The following is a 15069-nucleotide window of genomic DNA, read 5'->3' on the forward strand; positions in this document are numbered from 1 at the left end:
GATGCCAGAGCACCGAGGCATGAAGTCACCGATGTCGGGGAGCACTTGAACATCAAGGGTGCCGAAACACAGAGGCTCTGAAGCACTGAGGACCTAAGGGTACCACGGGCGTCGAGGCCTAGACACTGGGGCGCAGAAGCACCGAGCACCAAGAAACAAGGGCAAAGCACCAAGGTACTGAGCTGTGTGTCTGAGTCTGGGTTGCTTGCAGTCACACAACCAGGAACAGAGAGCATAGCTTGCAAAGGTGTGGAGCGTAATGTACAGACAGCTGCAGTGCAGCCACACACCCAGTACAGTGTGAAGCTTGCAGTGGAGTGGAGCACCTCAGATGGCGTTTGGATCGCGTGCAGCACACGGCCAGTGCAGCGCGTAGGGTTCAGTGGGGTGGCACAGCCTGCAGACCTGGAGAAGGGAGAAAAAAAGACTGAAGGAAAAACACAATTTTTTTCTTTTTTTCTACATACCTACACACCGCTTTATGGGTGAGTGGTTCAATGTGCTTAGTCTGCTCAACAATAGGGCCAGCTATACCGGACCTAATGGAGGATGCACAGGGTTGTAGTTTATTTATTTTAACTGCAAGGCAGTAGCACACAGACACTCAACAGCAAGCTGGAGTGTGAGGATTATTTATTTTAACTGCAAGGCAGTAATGAAAAAACAATAGCAATAAAATTGCAAGGGAACTACAGAGAGAGAAAAAGCTCTTAGGAGAGTCAATCACACAACTGGAAGAGGTTAGTTTTGATACTCGCCCTATCTACCTGTTCGTGAAAGGCAAAAGAGACTGAATTCTCAGTGCAGTGACTACTACCTCAGGAGGCGGGACCGAGGACTTCACTCCACGGAGGGGCCTATCGGCAGCTTTGATATGAAAGGCTCAGTAAATACCTCACAAGCGGGCATATCCCAAAAGTGTTGTTTTGGCGTCATCTTCCAATTGAAAGGGAACGGACATGCGCTCAGTAGAATACCATGTGTGAGTGCAGAGCGAGTCAACGGCAGGACGGCACACAAAGAGACGCGACGGGCAAGAGCTCCGTTAAACTCAGTGTTAATTTGTTTTAATGGTTTCTATACGACATGCTGCTCAAGAAGAGGCTGAAAATGCGTCAGAAGCTTCAGTGAACATGTTTTCTATTGAAATGGTTGTAGATTCATTTGCATTACAGTTTGATTGCTATGTATTTGTGTTTTGATATAGTTGAAATGTATTTGTGTTTTGATATAGTTGAAATGTATTTGTGTTTTGATATAGTTGAAATGTATTTGTGTTTTGATATAGTTGAAATGTATTTGCGTTTTGATATAATTTAAATGTATTTGTGCAATCGTTTTAAATAGTTGCATTCAGTGGTGTCGTGCTATATTTAGACGTGAGGGGTCGCTATTCTCTACACTGCGTTTTCATGGAAAATATAATTTATAGAAATGTGCTGTTTATTATGCACACGTTGATGTCGTTTATTCCATATATTGTGTTTGTTTTAACTATTATTATTTATTTATTAATGTTTAGTTTTTTCAAATTTTCAAATACTTATGAATGGAAATCAAATATATACCAGTAATAGTAAATAAATTATATTAAAAATCAGTTTCGGAATTATTATTATTATTATTATTATTAATAATAATAATAATAATAATAATAATAATAATAATAATAATAATAATAAATTATTCGTGTATTTATTTATTGAAAGTGGCGTCAGTATTGCACTCCTCAGCTCGCGTGTTTATGCTGTTTAATCTCACTCTCATGTAAAATAGTGTTTTTATTCACCCCGGATAGTGATTGTGGTTTGATAAATCTGCACTTCGTGGCTCTCGTGTTCCTGACAGGCTTCCCACGCCGTATAGAAACCCCGCTGCTGTGAAGCTTGATCGCTGCTTTCCTGCAAAAATGCTAACTTTCAAAACAACACAATCCAGCTTCACTTCAGAGACACAAACCTGAACAAAACTATTCACCCGGATACTGCTGATGCGCGCTTCCCATTGGCTGGACCACGCTCGCTTAGCCAATCACAAAATTCCAGACTGAGAGAGTTTCTGATAAGCGGTGTGATCGGTTCGTGGTTTGCAAAACGTAGAAGAATTGTATTAAAAATATTAAATATCCATTTCACAAGCAACCCGGTTGTTTATAAGCGAGTGTGGTGTTGAATACCCTGCTCTGTGGAGACTATCGGAGATGACCCGGGTGGCTGTACTCGGGATTCTCTGCTGGGTTCATGCAGCTGCCGCAGGTCAGTTTTTACACGAGAAATATTTACTGTCTTCAATAAATATACAGCAAAATACCAGGGGCTTCCTCGCAGGATGTGCTCGCTTTAAGAAAAACAAACAGTTTGAAGCTGGTAGTCGTGACCCTGAAGCTAAATCTTATTTTGTGGGAATGTTAGCAGGCAATCCTTCTGACGAGTCTGTTACTTCTTTAGTTACTATCTTTCCATCCAACTTTTAAGCTCGGTAACACTTACGCGAATAAGACAATATCTGCGGCAAACGCAGCTGAAACGGTTTAAGTCGACTTGTAATGAGTTTTTTGCTGGCTGAAGGGGTTTTTATTTTATTCCTCACTTGCATGGAAACCGTAACGAGAGCATTTCTGCACCCTTGCATCCAGTGACGTCAGTGTTTACAGCGTGGCTCTGGAGATAAAAACAAGCTGGCAGAAGTGGAGCAAAAAAGAAACAATTATTTTACAATTACTGAAGGAATGTGAGGATGTCTCTGCACTTGATTTCTTTATGTTTTAAGTTCAAAGTTTCTACCCATTCATTTAATTAAAAAAGGTATTAAAAATGCTATTTTGTCTAATAAAATACTGGCAAAAAAATAAACAAGCTAAGATCAGAGCAAGAAACGCTTCAGCACTAATCTCTCTCTCTCTCTCTCTCTCTCTCTCCTCTCTCTCTCTATATATATATATATATATATATATATATATATATAGTGTGTATATATAATGTAAAATAAATTTACCTGTTTATTTTATATTAGACTACTGATAAAGTGGTAGAAATTTCATTTCCTAGTGTGTGTGAGTTGTTTGAATGTGTATTTTATGTTATTAAACTACTTTTGAAATCATGAAAAGTGTTTTCTACGAACAAGTAGTCTGCTCCCTGACTATTTTAGGGAATTCTGCTGAATCGTAGTGTACATTAATTCAAAACACGTGATGAATACTGCCCATATATGGACTGTACCAGGGGTTCCCCCCAAATATAAACCAATCAGAAGTGTTTTTTTTTATCGTGTCACTGCCAGCAATGCGCTGATTTGTCTGACAATCATATCTTATTGAATGCGTCACCTTCTGCTAAAGATGTTAATTAAACTACTCAGTAAAATATATATACAGTGTACACACACACACAGTTTTTTAAATGGATTTATTATAATCGTTGTGTTTTGTCTTTTTTTTCTTTCTGCTTATGTAGTTTAGTAGTATGCATCCTGTTATTCTGTGCTACACAACTGGAAGACTTCTAGCAAAAGAGCAGAACTAGAATAAGCAGCTTTTAAACTCGTGTAAAAATCTGTGAAAGCAATGCTGCAGCTTTCATACCTTTACCTTTGTAAGCACCTTTTACACAGCAACGCTTATTACATCATTGTGACACTGCAGGTTCAGTGTTCTCATACGGGATGCCCGTGCTATTGTTGGTTTTGTGTTTGTGACACTCCCTGCAGGTTCAGTGTTCTCATACGGGATGCCCGTGCTATTGTTGGTTTTGTGTTTGTGACACTCCCTGCAGGTTCAGTGTTCTCATACGGGATGCCCGTGCTATTGTTGGTTTTGTGTTTGTGACACTCCCTGCAGGTTCAGTGTTCTCATACGGGATGCCCGTGCTATTGTTGGTTTTGTGTTTGTGACACTCCCTGCAGGTTCAGTGTTCTCATACGGGATGCCCGTGCTATTGTTGGTTTTGTGTTTGTGACACTCCCTGCAGGTTCAGTGTTCTCATACGGGATGCCCGTGCTATTGTTGGTTTTGTGTTTGTGACACTCCCTGCAGGTTCAGTGTTCTCATACGGGATGCCCGTGCTATTGTTGGTTTTGTGTTTGTGACACTCCCTGCAGGTTCAGTGTTCTCATACGGGATGCCCGTGCTATTGTTGGTTTTGTGTTTGTGACACTGCAGGTTCAGTGTTCTCATACGGGATGCCCGTGCTATTGTTGGTTTTGTGTTTGTGACACTCCCTGCAGGTTCAGTGTTCTCATACGGGATGCCCGTGCTATTGTTGGTTTTGTGTTTGTGACACTCCCTGCAGGTTCAGTGTTCTCATACGGGATGCCCGTGCTATTGTTGGTTTTGTGTTTGTGACACTCCCTGCAGGTTCAGTGTTCTCATACGGGATGCCCGTGCTATTGTTGGTTTTGTGTTTGTGACACTCCCTGCAGGTTCAGTGTTCTCATACGGGATGCCCGTGCTATTGTTGGTTTTGTGTTTGTGACACTCCCTGCAGGTTCAGTGTTCTCATACGGGATGCCCGTGCTATTGTTGGTTTTGTGTTTGTGACACTCCCTGCAGGTTCAGTGTTCTCATACGGGATGCCCGTGCTATTGTTGGTTTTGTGTTTGTGACACTCCCTGCAGGTTCAGTGTTCTCATACGGGATGCCCGTGCTATTGTTGGTTTTGTGTTTGTGACACTCCCTGCAGGTTCAGTGTTCTCATACGGGATGCCCGTGCTATTGTTGGTTTTTGTGTTTGTGTTTGTGACACTTGCAGGTTCAGTGTTCTCATACGGGATGCCCGTGCTATTGTTGGTTTTGTGTTTGTGACACTGCAGGTTCAGTGTTCTCATACGGGATGCCCGTGCTATGTGTTTGTGACACTAGGTTGTGTTCTCATACGGGATTGGAGAAGGCAGGTTCAGTGTTCTCAAGGGATGCCCGTGCTATCTTGGTTTTGTGTTTGTGATCCCTGCAAAGTGTTCTCACGGGATGCCCGTGCTATTGTTGGTTTTGTGTGACACTCAGAAATGTCTTCATCTAGGCAATGTGGGGAAGCTATAAAAAAGGCCAAGATGCTCGGATACAAAAGTGTTGAATTTAAATCAAGGGAAGTAATGTTAAAACTGTACACTCCCTGCATGCACTTGTAAGACCTCATCTTGAATATTGTGTGCAGTTCTGGTCACCTCGCTATAAAAAAGATATTGCTGCTCTAGAAAGAGTGCAAAGAAGAGCGACCAGAATTATTCCGGGCTTAAAAGGCATGTCATATGCAGACAGGCTAAAAGAATTGAATCTGTTCAGTCTTGAACAAAGAAGACTACGTGGCGACCTAATTCAAGCATTCAAAATTCTAAAAGGTATTGACAGTGTCGACCCAAGGGACTTTTTCAGCCTGAAAAAAGAAACAAGGACCAGGGGTCACAAATGGAGTTTAGAAAAAGGGGCATTCAGAACAGAAAATAGGAGACACTTTTTTACACAGAGAATTGTGAGGGTCTGGAATCAACTCCCCAGTAATGTTGTTGAAGCTGACACCCTGGGATCCTTCAAGAAGCTGCTTGATGAGATTTTGGGATCAATAAGCTACTAACAACCAAACGAGCAAGATGGGCCGAATGGCCTCCTCTCGTTTGTAAACTTTCTTATGTTCTTATGTTCTTATGTTGGTTTTGTGTTTGTGACACTCCCTGCAGGTTCAGTGTTCTCATACGGGATGCCCGTGCTATTGTTGGTTTTGTGTTTGTGACACTCCCTGCAGGTTCAGTGTTCTCATACGGGATGCCCGTGCTATTGTTGGTTTTGTGTTTGTGACACTCCCTGCAGGTTCAGTGTTCTCATACGGGATGCCTGTGCTATTGTTGGTTTGTGAACTGCATAGGGTAAAGGACCCCAGGTACAGTCACTGGCTGTACAACACTGACCACAGTATGCACAGTACCTCCCAAGTGTTGGTTACCTTGTTTTGTGTTGTTTGGGACATTTATGAAAACTGTTGTAATTTTGTTTTGCACTTAATACAAAACATTTATATTTGAGCTGCGTACCTGGCTTCCTCTACTTCTTTTTATTGCATCTGCAAAACCTGAGACACTGAAGAGACGAAGTCGTTCTGAATCCCGAGACTATTGACAAGTGATTGCTTAACATGCTGTCCTAGTCAGAAATCAGAGACAGTAATTCCACATCATGACCTCTATTTGCTTGCCAAGATAAACCACAGAATCAATCAAGCGTTTCACGGGTTTTTCTTACTAGCTCATTGGGATGTATTGTATCCCTACGCTGCTTCTCATCCAGTTAAACATCAGTCCGGTTTGTGCAGTTGTTTTGAGTGTAACAGTGGCTCGCAGGTGACTTTGGGAACGCTCATGTTTTTGTGCTGACTTTGATAGATCTCCTAGATTGCTGTAGCCAGTGCTGTTCCAGATCACACAATACAGTTCCAGCAGGATTCTTTGTTTAATTGACAGCTACAGGTAAGCCACAGATACCTTTAATAATTGAAATTGTGGAAGTGGCGAGTATGTCCCTTCCCTTCCCATGTCAGTTTGGGTATTCAACTGAGATGGAGAATACCCTCAGGTTTATGTCCCGCCTCTGCTCACTCATGATTAGACACCTCCGATGAACCCAGGAGGGAACTCCCCTCCCTGTACCTCGTGTCCCGGAAGGTTTCTAGTCTGTGCCCAGGAGATTCTAGATTCTGTGCCCCTGATCCCCTGGGAAGGTCATAGAAACTCATGTTTGAACCCTGTCCTAGTGACACAGACAAAGCACAGCAACATACAATAGAAACATCTTCTGAAAACACTGCCTTTCTTTCAACATTCAAAACCAAAATCAAATAAAACAAATTAGCATGCCTGTATGGAAAATGGTTTTCTATGTGAGAACATTACAACTATCTGCACATTTCTGCAGTGATTAATGGGTTTCTGTGGCCATCACTGCATTCTGCACCCTTGTGTGAATTCTGCATTGCTTTGTGACATCACAGAATGGTGGAATCCTGGAGAGACTGGTGCATGTCAGCAGCTCACTGGCACTGTGTGTTTTACTGTGGGATTATTGAAATGTGTCACTAATCCTCATTTGTATTCCTCTTCCAGGAACTCACTCACTGAATTTCTTTGCAATGGCAATCTCAGAAGGGACTGGGCTTCCAGAGTTTGTGTTTCTGGCGATGCTGGATGATGTGCAATACTCGTCCTTTAACAGCACCATGGAAAAACCTGTCCTCCGAACACACTGGAGGAATGAGACGAAGGGTCAGGAGTTCTGGAAAATAATCAGCTGGCATATTCTCTATGATCAAGACCTCATAAAATGGAGTTTGCGAAATACAGTCCAGCACTTTAACCATACTGGAGGTGAGTACAGACACACACACATCCCCTTCTATCACTGTGAGAGACACAGGGACTATAGGACTGAGTACAGACACACACAGCCCCTTCTATCACTGTTAGAGACACAGGGACTATAGGACTGAGTACAGACACACACAGCCCCTTCTATCACTGTTAGAGACACAGGGACTATAGGACTGAGTACAGACACACACAGCCCCTTCTATCACTGTTAGAGACACAGGGACTATAGGACTGAGTACAGACACACACAGCCCCTTCTATCACTGTTAGAGACACAGGGACTATAGGACTGAGTACAGACACACACACAGCCCCTTCTATCACTGTGAGAGACACAGGGACTATAGGACTGAGTACAGACACACACAGCCCCTTCTATCAGCACTGTTAGAGACACAGGGACTATAGGACTGAGTACAGACACACACAGCCCCTTCTATCACTGTGAGAGACACAGGGACTATAGGACTGAGTACAGACACACACAGCCCCTTCTATCACTGTGAGAGACACAGGGACTATAGGACTGAGTACAGACACACACAGCCCCTTCTATCACTGTGAGAGACACAGGGACTATAGGACTGAGTACAGACACACACAGCCCCTTCTATCACTGTGAGAGACACAGGGACTATAGGACTGAGTACAGACACACACAGCCCCTTCTATCACTGTTAGAGACACAGGGACTATAGGACTGAGTACAGACACACACAGCCCCTTCTATCACTGTGAGAGACACAGGGACTATAGGACTGAGTACAGACACACACAGCCCCTTCTATCACTGTTAGAGACACAGGGACTATAGGACTGAGTACAGACACACACAGCCCCTTCTATCACTGTGAGAGACACAGGGACTATAGGACTGAGTACAGACACACACAGCCCCTTCTATCACTGTTAGAGACACAGGGACTATAGGACTGAGTACAGACACACACAGCCCCTTCTATCACTGCAGATAGCAGATGTTTGTTGGAAAACATGGATTGAGAATTGATTAGCAGTTTGCTACGCATGTGGACTGGCAGAGCTATACTGGTGTTCTTTTCTGAAAGGAGACTAATATTGCAGATAGCAGACTGTTTGGTTCAAATTGCATGTACTGCTAACCACTGATAGAGACGATGCGTCTACAAACTGCCCAACAATGACTGCAAGCTAACGAGATAACAATGCTGTGGACCAGAAGGGGCCAGGCTGTAAGACTTTTGGAATGCAAAGCATAAAGGGGCTAAAAGGCTCCCAGGGACTGGCGTTGGACCCAGAGGTTCTCAGAGAGATCGAAAGAGATAATGCCACTGGGATCAAAGGGGCAGATTTATGGACCTTTTTTCTCCAGGAGTGTGAAGAATGCACTGAGTTCAGAGGTTGTCACACTAGACTACACACACACACACACACTAAATTAACAGAATAATGTGTTGTACCTTGACCATTGGTTAAGTGTCAGAGAAAGGGGAGGTGGACCATCTATACAGAAGGGTATTTAATGTCATGCAAACATTGTAATGACGAGTATTCTGTTTGTCCTGTACCTGGGACCAGACTCCCTGCATATTTCAATAAACCTGGCAACTGATTGAAGAAAAGGACTCTGTGCATTTTCTTGAATCTACTTAATCACCATCATTTTTTTGTTAATAGCTTTCATATGCATTATATAATATATATAATCCATATAGATTCCTAATATATATGTGTATATGTCATAATCCGGTGAGATTCCTAACCTGCGTGTGTCTATATCATAATCTCGCACAGATTCCTAACCTGCGTGTGTATATATCATAATCCAGTGAGATTCCTAACCTGCGTGTGTATAAGTCATAATCAGGTGAGATTCCTAAACGTGTGTATATATCATAATCCGGTGAGATTCCTAACCTGCGTGTGTATATATCATAATCCGGTGAGATTCCTAACCTGCGTGTGTATATATCATAATCCGGTGAGATTCCTAACCCGCGTGTGTATATATCATAATCCGGTGAGATTCCTAACCTGCGTGTGTATATATCATAATCCGGTGAGATTCCTAACCCGCGTGTGTATATATCATAATCCAGTGAGATTCCTAACCCGCGTGTGTATATGTCATAATCCGGTGAGATTCCTAACCCGCGTGTGTATATATCATAATCCGGTGAGATTCCTAACCTGCGTGTGTATATATCATAATCCGGTGAGATTCCTAACCTGCGTGTGTATATATCATAATCCGGTGAGATTCCTAACCTGCGTGTGTATATATCATAATCCGGTGAGATTCCTAACCTGCGTGTGTATATATCATAATCCGGTGAGATTCCTAACCCGCGTGTGTATATATCATAATCCGGTGAGATTCCTAACCTGCGTGTGTATATATCATAATCCGGTGAGATTCCTAACCCGCGTGTGTATATATCATAATCCGGTGAGATTCCTAACCTGCGTGTGTATATATCATAATCCGGTGAGATTCCTAACCTGCGTGTGTATATATCAGTGTTCACAGTGATCTGATTTGTTTTATATCACACTAAGTATCATGTTGACCAGCTGCATAAACTACAATTAGAATGATCTTTAAAACTGGGCTCATATGTATTAAGCATAAATTATATTACCCACACATTGTATAGGAATTTTAAGATTTATGTAAAGAAAAAAATAAATAAATAAATAAATAAATAAGACTAATGGAGTTTAATAAGAATACAAAATACATGATCATTATTATTATTATTATTATTATTATTATTATTATTATTATTATTAATTATAAAAAATACAATGAATATTATATATTAAAATATTCTCGGTCTTTAGTTTCTATCCATTCAATAAAAAAATTTAAAAAAAAACGGTCTTGAAAAAATGCTATTTTGTCTAATAAAATACAGGCAAAAAAATAAACAAGCTAAGATCAGAGCAAGAAACGCTTCAGCACTAATCTCTCTCTCTCTCTCTCTCTCTCTCTCTCTCTCTTTCTCTCTCCCTCCTTTAGACAGAGCTCATCCTGTTCTGTGCTTTTCTGAGTTTTTCAAATAACATAAAGAAAACTATAAGTTGATAGGTTAAAACTATTGTGGCAAAACTCTAAATCTAATTGTCCTCATTAACACTGTAAACTTCAATAATTTTAACAGGTACAGGCAGTTTCCAAGTTGAGTATACCTGTGTGTGTTAAACTCTTTCACTATAGCGACACAGTTTGAGCGGCTTTAAGTGAGATCAGACACTTTAACAGTTTATATCTATCTATCTATCTATCTATCTATCTATCTATCTATCTATCTATATATATATATATATATATATATATATATATATATATATATATATATATATATATATATATATATATAATAATAATAATAATAATAATAATAATAATAATAATAATAATAATAAAGAACAATATGAAATAGGCATCGACGCGTCAGGCAGCTTTGGGCTTAATTTAGTAATGGAGATGTATAAATATATAAAATATACAATATTTTGAAAGGGGGGGTGAATACAGAAATGAACGATGATAAATATGAGTGCATTTCTACTGACACACTTGATAAAAGGTAACTGAACAGCAGTTAATTGTCCTCGTTTAACACTGTAAAGGTTGTATTTCTCAATGAATTGAAGTGTGGAAGAGTCTGTTTCTGCGTGACTCGTGTTGTTTGTTGATTTAGCGTGGGTGTAACACGGCTCTGTCCCTCACCGAGTTGCCGCTTTCTGTGATTTCGATCGTGCATCTTGTTGACATACTCCTGCTCTCGCGCATATTCTGTATTTTATCATTTGGGAACTTCCATCGTTTTTAAAAAAATACAATTGAATTCACTTCTGTACTATCAAATACATTTATGTGCTGTTAAATACAACCATGATTGATGATAAGTACTATTATTATATGATAATAATAATAATAATAATAATAATAATAATAAAGAACAAAGAACAATAGGAAATAGGCATCGACGCTTCAGGCAGGTTTGGGCATATTTTAGTAATGGAGATGTATAAATATATAAAATATACAATATACTCTTATTGGACACTAATGCCTATTTTCTCTTTTGTCTTTGTGTGTTTATTCCAGTTCACACTTATCAGTACATGGGTGGCTGTGAGCTGGATGATGACGGGACCAGGCGGGCATATTTGTCTCACGCGTATGATGGGAAGGATTTTATTAGTTTTGATGTGGAGACCCTGACCTGGATCGCTACTGGGCCACAGGCTGCCTTCTATAAACACAAGCGGGAAGCTAACGCAGCCCAGCAACAAATCGTTTTCAACTATTATCGCAGAGACTGTTTCCAGTTGCTGGAGCAGTTCCTTCAGTATGGGATGGAGACCCTGCAGAGGAAAGGTAAAGTAACAATCTCATATTGCTTGTGTTTAACTCATCAGATACTAACTGAATGTTTATAGTTTAAAGGTACAGTAACAATCTCATGCAGTATTCCTGTTTGAGATCCTGTACAGATGTATTTTTCTGTTGTAAATTTATTTTCGTTTAGGTAAAAGCCTATGCTGGTCTGTTGCTGGTGCAGCTGCTGGTAACTGGTCATGTGTCTCATTAAGTCAGAAAGGTTTTTATTCTACACATACATATATGATATCCATGTTTTGATTTATTTCCTTTAAATAATAAAAAGATAAAGTCACATTGAAGTTTAACTGCCCCTCAATATATGTGTAATTTACAGCCTGGGTTTACTTGCTATTCAAACTCTAGATGCAAGCACTGCATTAATAAATGAACCTGCAGATGATCAAGCTGAAAACAGACACAGATCACATACCTGGATTTACACAGCGTGGGATTTACACAGTACAGGATTTACACAGCGTGGGATTTACACAGTACAGGATTTACACAGTAGAGGATTTACACAGTGTGGGATTTACACAGTGTGGGATTTACAGCGTGAGATTTACACAGTACAGGATTTACACAGTGTGGGATTTACACAGTGTGGGATTTACACAGCACAGGATTTACACAGTGTGGGACTGTGGCGGAGTGTCACGCCCATATATATATGTGTGCACTGTTTTATTATTATTTGTGTTATTATTTAATAAATATACTGAGCGTCCCTGTGCCTCAGTTTCACCCGCCATTCCTTGTTTTGGAGTCTGTGTTTCTGGTCTGACGTTACCACTGCAAGCCACCCTTTCACAGGGATTTACACAGTGTGGGTGTGACAGGCTGGCGAGTGGAAAGAGGCCCAGAGACAGACTGCAGTTCAAAAAAATAATACTTTTATTATAAATAAACACAAAATAAAAGGGCACAAGGGCCAAAACAAAGGTATTTAAGCTCAAATAGAAAGACACAGAACAAGACTTACAAAAATAAAGGTTTCCAGGCTGGGCGATGCCTTCACTGGAACAGAAAATACAAAAAAACCCACAAAACAGCAAATCAAAAACCAGCAAGCACAAACACCAGCTTACTTCCTCCTCTCCCTAATGGGAAGCTGAGGCCTCCTTTTATGTCATGTGGCTGGGTGCTGATTGATAGTTAATTACTCTAATCAATCCCAGCCACCTGAACACAATAAACCCAGGCAGGTAGGGGAATTTAACCCCATCCCTGCCAATCTATATAGGGCAGAGCTCTGCTCTGCCACAGTGGGATTTACAGTGTAGGATTTTTTTTCGACTACATGAAGACCCTGCTGCCTGGTTATGTGAGAAGCTGCCTCACAAGCAGCTATAAAAACACATTAAAGATATAGTGATACAGGGATATTCCTAATAGAGTTGATATGGCAGAGATACAGGGATATTCCTAATAGAGTTGATATGGCAGAGATACAGTGATATTCCTAATAGAGTTGATATGGCAGAGATACAGTGATATTCCTAATAGAGTTGATATGGCAGAGATACAGTGATATTCCTAATAGAGTTGATATGGCAGAGATACAGTGATATTCCTACCTGTGCTCTATGCAGCTTCTGAGAAGAAAAATAAAAGGACGTGAACAATATCTCTTACTGTTTGTAACTATAAGCTATATTTTAGATCACAATTGTATTTTTTATTGTCTTTTGTTCAAATGCAGTTGTGTCCTGTGTTAACCAGTTCAATACATAAGACTCAACATATATGAATCACAGAGGGGTCCCTTTTAGAAAGCTCACTCTTATAAAGTGTTTTAGCTACAGAGCGAAACATGAGCACAAACCCTCTATAGAAACAGTAAAGGAATGTGTTGCTGTGCTGAGATCACTGGTAATGCACAGACTGTGCTGTTCAATTACTATAAACACAAAGGTACCTGTACAAACACAATGCCTGTTTGTTCTGCTGTTCACTAAGACACTGCTGAGCTGATCCGTTTAGTGAGATCAGTTCCAATTGAAAGTGACCAGCGTGCCAGGGCTAGAGCTACACTCAGATCAGCCACACATTAGCTCCATTTACATATACCCTCTCAGCCAATCAGAGTGGAGGGTGTTTCTCCAGTGTGATTGAATACTGCATGAAACAATACTGGGGTCTAACTGTAACAGCACTGCTGTTCTCTTTCTCCAGTCCGCCCTGCAGTGACGCTGATACAGGGGAAAGCGCGTGAATCTGCAGGAACGGACGTCATCTGCCACGTGACGGGGTTCTACCCCCGAGAGGTTGAGGTGAACTGGGTCAGAGACGGGGGGGCTCTGCTGGAGGAGGGGATGTGGAGTGGAGAGGTGCTGCCCAACGGGGACACAACCTACCAGCTGAGAAAGATCCTGACAGTGAGTCCTGAGGACCAGAAGAAACACAGCTACTCCTGCCAGGTGCACCACACCAGCCTGGATGAGAAGATGGATGTGAAATGGGGTAAGAGAGAGAGAGAGAGACCCTGCTACTGAAATAGACTGTGTGAGCAGGGAGGGAGGGAGGGAGGCTGTACCTGAGACCCTGTTGAAAAAAAAAACATTATTGCTGTACATACACAGTATAATAAACTCAATAGTGCCTCAGAAAACATTAAACACAACAATGCCTCAACACATCTTCACCTGTTATTAGCACAAGCCTGTTTAACCCCTCCTACAGGGATTGTAGAGGACTGGATCACACCATTCATTTCAATAGGGATTGTAGAGGACTGGATCACACCATTCATTTCAATAGGGATTGTAGAGGACTGGATCACACCATTCATTTCAATAGGGATTGTAGAGGACTGGATCACACCATTCATTTCAATAGGGATTGTAGAGGACTGGGATCACACCATTCATTTCAATAGGGATTGTAGAGGACTGGATCACACCATTCATTTCAATAGGGATTGTAGAGGACTGGATCACACCATTCATTTCAATAGGGATTGTAGAGGACTGGATCACACCATTCATTTCAATAGGGATTGTAGAGGACTGGATCACACCATTCATTTCAATAGGGATTGTAGAGGACTGTATCACACCATTCATTTCAATAGGGATTGTAGAGGACTGGATCACACCATTCATTTCAATAGGGATTGTAGAGGACTGGATCACACCATTCATTTCAATAGGGATTGTAGAGGACTGGATCACACCATTCATTTCAATAGGGATTGTAGAGGACTGGATCACACCATTCATTTCAATAGGGATTGTAGAGGACTGGATCACACCATTCATTTCAATAGGGATTGTAGAGGACTGGATCACACCATTCATTTCAATAGGGATTGTAGAGGACTGGATCACACCATTCATTTCAAT

The 15069-nt window shown here is 41.0% G+C and overlaps 1 protein-coding gene across 4 annotated transcripts in view; it reads left to right on the plus strand.

Annotated features, from left to right (window-relative positions):
- Positions 1-15069, plus strand: part of LOC121304063 (major histocompatibility complex class I-related gene protein-like) — a 52240-nt gene that overhangs the window by 35070 nt on the left and 2101 nt on the right. The window contains exons 1-4 of one of the 4 annotated variants that reach the window (XM_041235034.1): positions 2050-2255; positions 7087-7347; positions 11447-11719; positions 13901-14188. The exons of 1 other annotated variant lie outside the window; for it this stretch is intronic. In XM_041235034.1, the coding sequence (XP_041090968.1) occupies positions 2201-2255; positions 7087-7347; positions 11447-11719; positions 13901-14188 (877 nt within the window). In that variant the 5' untranslated portion in view covers positions 2050-2200. Of the gene's footprint in view, positions 1-2049; positions 2256-5747; positions 6454-7086; positions 7348-11446; positions 11720-13900; positions 14189-15069 lie in introns of those variants that run through there. 2 more of the 4 variants (XM_041235035.1, XM_041235031.1) reach the window with 2 other exon arrangements.

This window comes from Polyodon spathula, chromosome 36 (genome assembly GCF_017654505.1).
Source record: "Polyodon spathula isolate WHYD16114869_AA chromosome 36, ASM1765450v1, whole genome shotgun sequence".
NCBI lineage: Eukaryota > Metazoa > Chordata > Actinopteri > Acipenseriformes > Polyodontidae > Polyodon > Polyodon spathula.